The sequence below is a fragment of the Hemicordylus capensis genome, chromosome 2 (assembly GCF_027244095.1).
Source record: "Hemicordylus capensis ecotype Gifberg chromosome 2, rHemCap1.1.pri, whole genome shotgun sequence".
NCBI classification, from domain to species: Eukaryota; Metazoa; Chordata; class Lepidosauria; order Squamata; family Cordylidae; genus Hemicordylus; species Hemicordylus capensis.
In genome coordinates, this window is record NC_069658.1 from 319,513,798 (window position 1) to 319,526,553 (window position 12,756).

Below are 12,756 nucleotides of genomic sequence, written 5' to 3' on the forward strand. Positions count from 1 at the left end.
GCTAAGGACTAGCTTAGAAAGCTTTAATAGCCCTGGGAAGGATAACCCCACCCAGTTGTGCTAGTCCTGCATCTGCTCCAGAAACGGACTTTTCTTCTCTTTTCAAAAGACTTCTGTATTTTCATTATTTACATGGTATTTTCCTGCTTTAATTTCCTGTTGATCCTCTGCCTTTCTCCTTCTCGTAAAAAACAAACCAATTGCCTAGAGTTGAGGGCCATGCACATGGCATTGATAGCCTTTCAATACCTGTTGAGAAGCAAACACATCCTGGTGTGTACCGACATCACAGCGAAAACCCTTATCAGTCTGCAAGGAAGGACCAGGTCACACTTCCTACACCAAGAAGAAACACTTCTCCTTCAGTGGGCATCTTGTACGTTATGTGAGTAGAATCCTCAAAACCAAAGCAGATTGGCTCAGCCAGACAGAAATTCAGCCAGCAGAATGGAGCCTCAACCATCGATTGAGCAGAATTGAACCTCAACTATCTGAATACACTTCAGATGCCCACAGGTCAACCTCTGCACAGCACCCAACAATGTCAGACTTCCAAGATTCTTTGCCCACTTCCCATGTGAGGGAGCAGAAGCAGTAGATGCACTATCAACACCAGGGCCACATGAGTTGCTGTATGCCTTTCCTCTGATCAGCTGATTCCTTCAACAGCAACACCTTATACAATCACACCTCAAATATTTCGTCAGGGGAGCTACACTTCTATCACTGCCAACCATACACAGTTTCCTGATACTGAATCTACACACAGTGCTCTGAGCGCCACTACAAGGCCCCCATTCGATTCCATCCGCTCCATTCTGCTCCACCTTCTTCTCACAAACTGGCCTTCCTCATAGCCATGACCTATGCCAGAAGAGTGTCCAAGCTTCATGCTCTATCAGTAAATAAGCATCTCGGTATAATCTCCCTGGACTCAGACTGATACCCGATCCATCATTTGTACATAAGGTGCCGTCTATATTTCACAGATTCCAGAACATTATTTTTACCCCAAACCTTCATCTGTTGGAGCAAGCATGGCACAAGCTTGATGTCCGATGATGCTTAAAGGTTTGCATCAGACGTATGGAGCTGTACTGGACTTCTGGTGCTTTGTGTCATATCTTCTCACTTCCATGGGCCAAAAGGTCTCAAAGTCCACTATTGCTGGGTGGATTAAAGCATGCATTTCCCTGGCAAATGATACTCTAAAGCTCCCAGTGCCCCTGCATATCTTAGCTCACTTAACTACAGAGGTAGCTGCAATGGCAGCTTTTTCCACTAGTGCTCCTCTATAAGGCAGCTTCGTGGTCATCGCCATCTACCTTTACAAAGCAATACAAGATGGACTCACAGTGCTCCACTGAAGCTGCATTTGGTAGATGAGTGCTGCAATGGGTACTACCTCAGCAGAAGTCCCAGACACTTCCCACCCAGGCTCATCAGCTGTAGCATATCCCACAAGATATCCTCTTTCAGCAGCAGGGAATGGAGCATTGGTTACTTACCGTGAAGACTTCTTCCTGCAGCTGGATATGAGGACATCTATCTCAGCCCACCCACTTGAGCTATCCGAGTCTACTGCAGGGACTGCCCTTCCCCCTCTAAATTATTGTACTTACGGTTATCTCTTCTTGGCTACTCAGAACTGGGTGGGGTTATCCTTCCCAGGGCTATTAAAGCGTTCTAAGCTAATTTGCATAGTCCTGCCACTGGAGCAATGGGGAAGTAATAACCCATGAGATGTCCTGATATCCAGCAGCTAGGAGAAGCCTTCATGGAAAATAACCAATGTTCCTTTCCCCCTTTTAAAAGAGCAAAATGCTATGTCCTCTGTAACAAGATTACAGACCTCAAACTTTATTACATGGGACCAGACCATTACTGCACGGATACTGGATTGGGAGTCTGGGGCATATGATTAATATAGCTAAGAAATAACATATGGAACCTACAACAACAAAAATATATACTACTTTTCAACAAAAGCTTCCAAAGCAGTTTACCTATAACAACAATAAATAAAGATAGATGGCTCCCTGTCCCCAAAGGGCTCACAATCTAAAAAGAAACATAAGATAGACACCAGCAACAACTACTGGAGGAAGGAATGATGTACTGGGTGTAGGCAGGGCCAGTTTCTCTTCCCCTGCTAAATAAAGAGAATCACCACTTTAAAAAGGTACCTCTTTGCCCAGTTAGCAGGGGCAAACTTTACTATAGTTTAGAAAGGCATTCAGAAGGCTAGTGATGTCAGTGGGACAATATAAACCTGAGTGAAAGATAAAGTATTCCATGACTTAAGATCTGAGTTACTAATGTTAGTTGTCAGAACACCAAATATGAAGCTTAGCTCAAAATATCTGTGAATTAAACTTATTATTTTAGATGTTCTGTCTGGTCCTGAAAAGGTTAAGAGACTGGTTGAAATCTTAAGGGCAGATGTGGTGCAAGGACTTGGAGTAAAGCTTCTAGAAAAGGTGTATGATGTCATGGAGGAGGAAGATGAACAGAAAAGAGAGGTGAGTGCTTTTTCATCATACCAGAACATGATAGTTGGCTGTTTAACACTGCTTAAAATATATTCAAACCAGAAAAAGAAAACAAATACTGGGTTTGGTATAGCAGATGGCAGGCTTTCAAAGCAACCAGTGTGGGAGCAATAACCATCTGTTTCCTTGCATGACTTCCAATAGTTCACTCTTTGTAAAAACGAGTGGCCTCGCTTAATTTAAACATGCTGGCCCTAATCCAGAGGATGTTAACCACATTTAAATCATATTGAAGCCAGTAGGACAAGTTTAGTTGCAAATAATTTACACTTGGTTGACTTCAATGAAACTTATGCAGTTAACTCTCTGGATCTGGGCCTGAATCTATTCCATAAATTTTTAGATCTAACTTTTTTCATCATTTTGTCAGTGCTTGAAATCAAATGATACTGTAGCTGTTTTCAAACATAGCTAAATGTGTTTGAGCTCAGTGGCAGACACAGAGCAATGATGCACTGGTGTAGCGAGAGAGCAACCTAACAGAATTCCCTAACAAACCACCAGTACAGGGGCAAAGCAGCAATTTGTGATGCCTTCCCCTTCTCCAGGAAGCCCTCAACACCACTCATATGTCCCTGAGGGTTACACAGCCCTTGGGGACAAATCTTTGGTATGGCAAGAAGAGCGTCCTGGAGAAGGGGAAGGCATCACTAATTGCACTAGTGTAGTAAGTCAGAAAGTTCTGTTAGGTTGTTCTCTTGCTGCATCAGTGCATCTTTGTTCCATATGGCAGTCACTGATTTCAATGGGTTTAAGTACACTTAAATTTGTATTGGGTTGTAGTCTTCAGTGTCACATGAACTAACTGACTACCAGCCCTCTAAACTAGTCTAGGTTTTCAGAAATAAGACTAGTTAGTTCTGGCACACTGCATCTAAGACAATCTTATGAAGAGTTAGGCATGCCTAAAGCCAATCAGGATCAAGCATGAGAGTGGGGGAAAGTGATGCTTTATCTGGGCCTGGAGGGTGAGGTGGAGTGGGGCTTGATCTACAACAATACATAAGGGGGGAAATAGGTAATTAGTTTTATACTTCAACAAGCAATTTTTTTATCAGAAAGCTGCTAGCAGAGAGAAAGAAATATAGCTTGTTCAAGAAAGTCCAGGACTTCGCTTCATGCCACTTTGTGACATAGTCTCTCAAAAACTATGTCTGAGTTGCTTTGTACCTGGAGACATTTCCTGTTGGGGTAGAAGCTGGCAGAAGTGTGTGGCACTAACATGGAAGAACATGCACCATAATGATCAGGGACAACAAAAGCTAGTGCTGCTCCTAGGGTTTACAGGCTCCACAATGTGAATAATGATTTGGGCCTATAATATCTAGGTTGTTGAAGATTCGACACTAGACAACAGGTATAAGGAACACTCAAAAGGGCAATTGGCACTCATATTGGATGCCTAATTTGTAAAGAGCTTAAACAAAGGTAATTAAAAGTACACCAGGGCCAGAAATAGTATACTTGGATAAACCTACTAAAGTCTGCCAACAGAGATGTCTAACTATGTTTAGGATTGCAGCCTAAATATGTTATATGAGCAGCATTTAAGCTGTAGATTACAAAATAACTAACCTTAACTTTCTAAACAGCTATATTTGCGGGAGCTCATGGGAGATAAATACACTTCTTACAGTATGAAAGCCCGTCATTTAAAGTTCCTGGAAGAAAATGTGAAGCTTTGACAGATGCCTCAGTTGAACTTCACCATCTTGAAGAAAAAGCAGAACTTTTATTCAACAATTCCTTTTAATGGATTCTTTTCATTTTGCAATGTCGAATAATTCATGGGGTACATTTTATACTCTGATTTTTTAAAAAAATCATTTGTTGGTAGAGCCTAGCCTATAAATAGAAGCACATATTTCTTAATGGATTATTTGACTAACTGTGCTTGGGGTTTTTTATACAAGTGGTTCACTTTTAAAAGTTTGATTTTTTATATCTTAAATTATTTCCTTTTACATCTTAACTTTGTCAATAAACAGCTTAGGTTACAATTCCACACATAGTTACAGAATGAGCTATGTCAGATTTTGGAGGGACTTGCATGTATGTAATAAGCGCAAGACTGCAGCCCAAGCACATAACTGGCTTGAGGAATAGTATAATTCTCAAATTGACACACAAAAGTTATAGTAAAACATAAGTCTTAACAGCAGTACACATTCCTGTTCTCAAACAGCAATCTGAAAAGTTCTTTATATGTAGATATTGAAAGAGTTAGTTATTCCAGTTGACTTATTTATACATTTCAGTTTGGAACAAAAAAATATTTGTTGCAGAACTATGCATTCTTCCAGTCAAAGCTTTGAATGTATTATAGCTTTTTGTCATTGTTCATCTTTTTAAAAGATTAATGAAGCTGACTTTCGTAAATAATGCTTGAGTCTCTCATGTTTCTTTGCTTTGAGCAAAATCCCCTTGCTTAGAATAAAGCCACACCTGATTGTCTTTTCTATTTGCTCTAACACTTATACTATCCAAGCTCTGGCTTCAACTGATTTGCATTTGTTGGCTAACACATTTAAAGGAATTAGTGATGTACACATGTGGCTTTTTCCTTCAGCTGTACCAAAGATAAGTCCTATAATTCTGATAAGGGTAAATTCCAGTTTAAGGCTGGTCCATTTTGCCTTGCATCTAAGATGGATGGTGTTAGTTAAATGTGACAATATCTGGGTTAGCAATTAGGCTTGATATATAAAAATGTCTGAAAGAAGAGCTTTCCTTTTCTCCACAGTTCTTAATCAAATCCTGGTGAGAATGTGGATGGCATAGAGTGGGGTGGGCAAACTAAAGTTTCTGGGAGCTACTTTTTGTGTGTGCAGGAGTTAAAAAATGCTTGCACAAAATAGCAGTTTGTACAGATTCATATTGACAGACTAAAGGATTTTAACAGCAGAACTCCTGAATTCCAGGATAACCTTGCTCCAGGAGGAGAGGAATAGAAGCTGCTTTCTGCCTCCAGCCAGCCAGATTTTCAGTACTGCCTGGAAGGGATAAGCAAACCCAAACAGCTGAGGAGCTACTACTACGTCCCTAGTTATCTAATGCCCACCCCAGTAGACTGGATTATGGCACAAGCCTATCACAACAGCTAATATTAAGGCTTGCAAAGGGGGCGTGCAGAGAAATCAAATAACTGAGATCTTAGTTCAATTCATAATACTCTAGGGCCATATATACATGCATACCAAATCACTTAATTAGTGTGGGCACCTGAAAGTTTTTCCCTTTTTCAGTGTAGGTTGCATTTTCATACTAGTTTCTCTATAAATAACTGAAGTAGTAACTACATTAAAAAAATGAAGTGTCTTAAGAATTCTCTAAAGGTGAATTGCCTACCATTAATGCTTATCAAAACTTTATCTAGAAAACAAATGTTTAAAGCTGCTTTGTTAAAATAAAACACTCAGGTGATTTTTCTTAACTTCACATATATGCTGATGGGGTCTGAGCTGTCAGTGACTGACCAGAAGGATCTTGGGGTCATGGTGGACAGCCCCTTGAAAGTGTCGACTCAGTGTACAGAAGCTGTGAAAAAGGCCAATTCTATGCTTGGAATAAATAATTTTAATAATTAAAACTGCTAATATTATAATGCCCTTATACAAATCTGTGGTGTGGCCACATTTGGAGTACTGCATGCAGTTCTGGTCACCATATCTTGAGAAGGACACTGTAGAACTGGAAAAGGTGCATAACAGGGTAACCAAGATGAGCAGGGCCTGGTGCACCTTCCTTATGAGGCAAGGCTACATCATCTGGGGCTTTTTTGTTTAGAAAAAAAGACAGGGGATACACGATAGGCCTATAATATGCATGATGTTGATAGAAATATTTCTCCCTCATAACACTAGAACCAGGGGTCATCCTATGAAACTGATTGCCAAGAAATTTAGAACCCACAAAAGGAAGTACTTTTTCACACAACACATAATCAACCTATGGAATTATCTGCCATAAAATATGGTGACTGCCAACTTTAGATAAATTCATGAAGGCCAGGTCTATCAACGGCTACTAGACTGGTGACTATAGGCCACCTCCAGCCTCAGAGGCAAGATGCCGATAAATACCAACTACAGGGATTTCCAGATGTTGTTGATCCCTGTTAGAGGGGACACTGCAAGGAAGTAGCAATAGGAGACAGGACATGCACTCACTTCCAAACTGTACGTTCAGGGGTTTAAGAATATTGTTAAATAAAAATAGTAATGGAAGACAAGCAGTAGTCTTTTAAACCAAATTTAATGACAGAAAGTGATACAAATACATAGGTTTTCAGTTTTTAGGGTGTCTTTTTACTTTCCTGTCTGCTGGCTTTTTATCATCGCTTATGGATTCCTGGACAGGTAGCCACTTCAGAGGATTGCGACGGTACATGGGCCATGGAGGAAGTGTTAGCTGTAAAGGAAGAAACTTCTAAGAAAATTCAAAACAGAACTCTTAAGCAACTCCTTGTTACACAAGGTTTTCATAGAACCTTGTTTTGTCTAGATCTCAACTTCAAAAATGGAGGCAAGGTTAAGTAGCAAGTTAAAGCTGAAAGGAATCTTTCAGAGCAGTACTCTCATGGGAGATGGTGCAGTGGCTGAGACAGAGCGACAAATCAGGATTAGTTCAAGCGTCACCTCTGCCATAAACTAACTTGGTGGCCCAAGCAAGCTTCTTTCTATTAGGGATGTGCAAACTGATTCGGGAGACAAAACAAATCAGCCCTGTGGTCGATTGGCTAGATTTAGGTACAAACTAAATTGCGTCTGATTCAATTTGAGATTCAGATCCCTCCTATTAATTCCCAGCTTTCATTTTTTTTAAAAAGCTATGCTCTAGCCCTTGTGGAAGTGGAGTTATGGAGCAAAATGTATGGTCACTATTTTTCAAGTGTTTGGATTATTTGGTGTGTAATAACTTTCCCTCAGTGAATCCCTATGAGGATTCATTACACACCTTCATTTCTTCTGTTCATTTGGACTGTCTTTTGGACAGTGCCAACTGTCAACTACCATGTGCCAACAACACCCCACTCCCACCCGCAAGACAGTGGGGTACTACTCAGTTTATGTTCTAGGATTTTTTTTCAAGTGTTTAGGCTCTTTGGTGTATAATAACCTTTCCTCATAATGAATCCCTATGAGGATTCATTACACACCAAAGAGTCTAAACACCTCAAAAATTCCCAAAATATAAACTGAGTACCCAGTGGCTTGTGGGGTAGTTGGAACATGGGATGTCACTAATTCCCTACCCCCACCTGCAAAGCAGTGGGGTCAAAATGAACAGAAGAAATGAAGGTGTGTAATGAAGACACCAAAGAATCGAAACACTTCAAAAACACCTAAAAAATAAACTGAGTACCCCAGTGTGTGTATGTGTGTGGGGTGGGAGGATGTAGTTGGCACATGGCAGGTGACAGTTGGCACTTTCCAATGATAGTCAAAATGAACAGAAAAAATGAAGGCGTATAATGAAGGATTCATAGGGATTCATTATGAGGAAAAGTTATTAGACACCAAAGAATCTAAACATTTCAATATTCCTAAAAATTAAAATGAGTACCCCACTGCCTTGCAGGTCGGTGTAAGTGTGTAGTTGACACATGGCAGACGGCAGTTGGCACTGTCCAGTGACAGTCAAAATGAACATAAGAAATCAAGGTGTGCAATGAATCCTCATAGGGATTCATTATGAGGAAAAGTTATACACCAAAGAATCCAAACACTTGAAAAACATTTGACTGCACATTTTGCTCCATAACACCACTTCTAGAAGGGCTAGAGCTTAGCTTTTTTTTTTTTTAAATGAAAGCTGAGGATCCATGTTAGGTTTAGGATAAGCCAACTTGAAATACCCATTGTTTCCTATGGTGGAAATGTTTAAAATCAGTACAAACTAAAAAAATTCATTAAAAATCAACCAAGTGTCCCACTGCCTTGAAATTTGGGTGGTAGGTGGCACCCATGGAGACCTATCCACCACCCCAATTTGGTGCCCCTAGGACCTTGTTAAGTGGTCCGAATCAGTCCAAATCTGAATCTAATCTGGGGTGATTTGGAGGGGGTAGATTTGGATACAAAACAAATCAGGGGTGATATATTGGGGGTACAAATCCAATCAAAAAATTTTGATTTGTGCACATCCCTACTTTCTATCCCTGCAAAATAGGGATAACACTTACTTTATAGGGCTGTTGTAAGGATTGCAACAGTATAGCTTATGTGAAGCATTTGGAACACTTGAAAATGTTCTATAAATGGCAAGTAGGTATTGTTTATATTGTAGTTTCCAGCTGTGTAGAACAAGAGCATAAGAACCAATGGCAGAGTTCAAAGGAAAACTGAAGAAGGTATGTGAGGGTACTGGTATTGTACAGATTAGAATCTTGCTAGAGCACTATCTAAAGAAACTTCTATTGCATTACTTGTTTACCGCACATGGTGTGAGTTCACATTACACTTGCAGTCTACCACAGGACTCACTATTTTGGCTACACTGCATATATTCTGCTAAAGTCATGTTCTTACCAGGCATGATAAAGCAAATCCAGCCATTACTATGTAAACTGTCCAGCCAAATTGCTCAGTGATGTATCCATAAATAAATCCAATTATCTGTAAGAAACAATTTATATAAGTCAAAGAAAGTTCTAGGCTATGTGACAGAGTATCCTTAAAGTAAGCATTACCATGTATGAAATTTGTACTGGAAATGGATAATAAAATAACATAATGCTGTTAATAGTAATTTGGGCCTTTAAAGCCCCAACAGTTCAAGGTGTATTGCAATCTAAACATGCACAGGAGGATATAAACAAAAATCTAGATTGCGATCTGCTAGAATCCATAAGAATGGGTTCTGCACCTGCACAGGGACTTCATGGCCGAGTGCTCTAGCTCTTCTAGGTGCCTACGCGCCACCTCACACACTCAGTGCGGAAGATATAAAAGGTGGGCAGGACACCATTTTCTCCAGTTCGTGGACTGCCTACATAGACGATCACCCACAGCAATATAACAAGGTGAGTTATCACATTAAACTTTAAAAGTTACAGATCTATTGCTACTGCAGTGGAGAAGTTCAGAAGGGACTTATGGATTGCAACGGATCACTACCAGATCAACAATTACAGGAAAACAACCTGTTTGTCAGGTTATCTAAAGCATGCTTAGTTTTACTGGCAACACACTGATCTAATGTTACTTTTTTGGGGGAAAACATCCATATTTAAGATCACTAACTTAGTCTACATACTATGCTTAGTGCATTTTTCAATTTATACGTATTTATTTGAAATATTTCTATACTGCCCAAAACTTGCATATCTGGGCGGTTTACAATTAAAATCATTTAAAACATTAAAAAACATTTAAAACCCAATATTAAAATTTTAAAACTATAAATCTAATTAAAAAGCCTGGGTGAATAAATGTGTCTCCAGCGCCTTTTAAAAAGTTGCCAGAGATGGGAAGGCTCTTATTTCAACAGGGAGCACATTCCAAAGTCCAGGGGCTGAAACGGAGAAGGCCAGTTCCCGAGTAGCTGCCGGACGAGTGGGCGGCAACTGCAGACAAACCTCTCCAGATGATCTTAGCAGGTGGTGGGGCTCATGGCGAAGAAGACATTCTCTTAAATACCCAGGGCCTAAGCTGTTTAGGGCTTTATAGGTAATAACCAGCACCTTGTACGTAGATGACATCTTGGTTTCATTATACTTACAGCAGATACAAGAATTATTCCTTGAAAAATCTGCTCTGCTAGTTTTTGGCCTTTGTAGTCCTGTGGAAGAAAGAAGATTTGATGGGATTGCCACTTCCCCACACCAGTGATTCTTGCAGCTTTTGGACACAACAGTCCAGACAAGGATTTTATATCTATCTATCTATCTATACTCTTTTTGATAGTGTAGTAAGAACATGATAAACTTCATTATAAACTTCATTTTCTTTTAGAACTTGAGAACTCTTAAGGGAAAAAATCGTAACAGCTGGATGCTTCTGCTGAATGTAAAGGTATGAGTTTGAGATGGTGGAAAGGAAGAAAATGAAGAACAAAATTTACTGCCAGATCCCATGCTCTTCTACAGGAGCACACAAATCAGGGTTAGTGCTGCGATCTACCCTTGCCAGTTCCTGGCCGTGCTGCACTTCATCTCTCCTGTAACAGGCAACTGTCATACAATACTGTATATTCACACAATATTGGTGATGGTATCATTCAGATATGGTCAGATCATTGTTGACCTTTTCATTGCATCAGCTAGAAAGGCTATCAAATGATTTTGCCTAGTAAGAAGCAGAGTTGAATGGTTCTGCCCTGCATGGTAGGAAGAAAGTCCTGATTTAGCTAAATGAGGCATGATAGCTGTACAAGATTTGTCAAGTGCTCATTTCCAGGCATGGTTCTACAACTGTACTTATGTTTTGCAAGAGGCTCCCACAGGAGCCTCTTTATGCATTACAAAAGATATGCGAGGCCACCATGAAATGTTTCCACAAGGCACCGGTAACATTTGCAAGCTGCTCACCACACAGATTAGTTCCATGTTGTCAAGACTGTCCATACAAGTCCTTGCCAAGAATGTGTAGTGATAGCACAGAACTGCTACGTTAAATCGGTCCAAATCACCATAGTGAGTAGCTTACTACACATGATGGCTCCCGTCACAAAGCATTTCTTGGTGGCCTTGATGTGGCTGTTGTCACAATCCACAATGTCACAGCAGTCCTCAATGTTTTTCAGTATTTATCAGGAGTGTGTGTTTAGGGTAACAACATGGACCCTAGCTACCAGACTGGAAATTACAAAGATTCATAAAGCATAAGTATGAAGACTGCACTTTATCTAGTTGGCCTGTTAAAAGACAACTTGAAAAAGGGAAGGGTCCTCCTTTGGGGATATTGTGCCCTTAGACCATATCCTAAAGCCTTCAAGTTCACAAGGTCTAAGCTTGCTTTAGAGGGACTGGGGTTAGCATTGTTCTACTTATTATCATGTAAAGTTTTCACAGTTGACAGTATGGGAAAGTACATTTGGATATATATTACAATTATTTTTTTGCCATGAAAGGCAGGATACCAAATGCAACACGTACATGTGCGCTCGGGAATGTCCCACTGAACCAAATGGGATGTACTTCCAAGTAACTTACCCTGTTTCCCCGAAAGTAAGACCTACCCCGAAAGTAAGACCTAGCCCTAGTGCATTTTGGGGGGCTAAAATTAATATAAGACACTGTCTTATTTTCGGGGAAACACGGTATATACTAGGAGCCCAAGCTATAAGAGAGCCACTGATGTCAGCTCAAGGCTGCAGCTCTCCGTATACTTTCGTTTAATTGGAAACCAAAATCCAAAGAGTAAACATGATTAGGATTGGGCTGTAAACCCAATAGTCCAAGAAACTGGGGGCGATGGAGTAGGGTGCTGGTATTTATTATCATACAAAGGTTCCCATCGTGTGCCCGAGCGTGTCTCGTCAACTCTGCGCTTAGGACACGTAGCCTTTCTTCTCTAGCCCAGGCAGCCCGGCAGTTTCCTATCCCGCGTCTGCTCGCCTTGCTACTTCCTGCTCGACAAGCGAGCGGTGAAGGGCGGGGGGGGGGGGAGGCTCTGCCTCAGCAGGAGGAAGAAGAAGAAGAAGAGGGGCAGCCCCTTTCTCCTGCGGGAGGCGATGCAACGCACTCCAGCCGCCCTGTCCCTTACCATCTGCGTGGGGATGGATCGGAATATGCTGAGCATGTCGTCCAACTGGAAGGTGAAGACGCGGGTTCCGTGGAGAACGTCAAGGAGGTCTGAGGAGCAAGGAGGCAGCGGCGGCGGCTCTTGGGGTTCGCTGTCCGGGGGCGACGGGGGCTCCTCAGCCTTGCCGGGGGCAGCCTTGCTGTCAGGGCGCAGCAGCTGCAGAGGGTCGCCCTGGGAATTGGACTCCGAGGCAGAGGAGGACTCGGGAGAGGAGAGGTCGCCAGACGCTTCCGACTCTTTGGCTGAGGCTTTGCGCCGAAAGGCGGACACAGGCGGACACGCCGGAACCGCCGCCTTTTTGCCCCGCCTCATCTTGCGTGGACTTCCGGGTGGCTCGAGCGGGAGGGTGAGGAGTTACCGACCTTACCTGGCCCGCTTTCACACCCCCAAGCACAACATGACGTATTGCGTGGGCTGAAGCCTCCCTCGAATGCCCGCCGACCACCCCTCACGGCACC

The 12,756-nt window shown here is 41.6% G+C and overlaps 2 protein-coding genes across 8 annotated transcripts in view; one reads left to right on the forward strand and one right to left on the reverse strand.

The window, feature by feature from the left end:
• The window catches only part of NEK4 (NIMA related kinase 4), a 38,993-nt gene extending 32,999 nt beyond the window's left edge, over positions 1-5,994 (forward strand). For 4 of the 6 annotated variants that reach the window (XM_053296817.1, XM_053296820.1, XM_053296816.1 and 1 more), the window contains 2 exons: positions 2,389-2,522; positions 4,145-4,934. In XM_053296817.1, coding sequence (XP_053152792.1) covers positions 2,389-2,522; positions 4,145-4,237 — 227 coding nt within the window. In that variant the 3' untranslated portion in view covers positions 4,238-4,934. Of the gene's footprint in view, positions 1-2,388; positions 2,523-4,144 lie in introns of all 6 variants that reach the window. The other 2 variants (XR_008316315.1, XM_053296821.1) reach the window with 1 other exon arrangement.
• Positions 5,995-6,787: 793 nt separating this feature from the next.
• Positions 6,788-12,610, reverse strand: SPCS1 (signal peptidase complex subunit 1). 2 transcript variants are annotated; one of them, XM_053296823.1, is made up of 4 exons: positions 12,260-12,610; positions 10,275-10,334; positions 9,083-9,169; positions 6,788-6,962 (listed from the first exon to the last, which is right to left on the reverse strand). In XM_053296823.1, exons 1-4 carry the CDS (start codon positions 12,608-12,610, stop codon positions 6,840-6,842), a joined length of 621 nt encoding a protein of 206 aa, XP_053152798.1. In that variant the 3' UTR covers positions 6,788-6,839. The 2 variants fall into 2 exon arrangements, with proteins under 2 accessions (XP_053152798.1, XP_053152799.1); XM_053296824.1 differs by lacking the exon at positions 10,275-10,334.
• Between the last annotated feature and the right edge of the window lie 146 nt (positions 12,611-12,756).

Excerpts from the sequence above, each read along its gene's own strand:
- SPCS1 (XM_053296823.1), bottom strand. The coding sequence starts at position 12,610 with ATGAGGCGGGGCAAAAAGGCGGCGGTTCCGGCGTGTCCGCCTGTGTCC. Across the intron at positions 10,335-12,259 it reads GATCCATCCCCACGCAGATG|GACTACAAAGGCCAAAAACT; the intron begins GTAAGGGACAGG and ends TTTCTTCCACAG. Across the intron at positions 6,963-9,082 it reads GATTTGCTTTATCATGCCTG|CTAACACTTCCTCCATGGCC; the intron begins GTAAGAACATGA and ends CTTCCTTTACAG.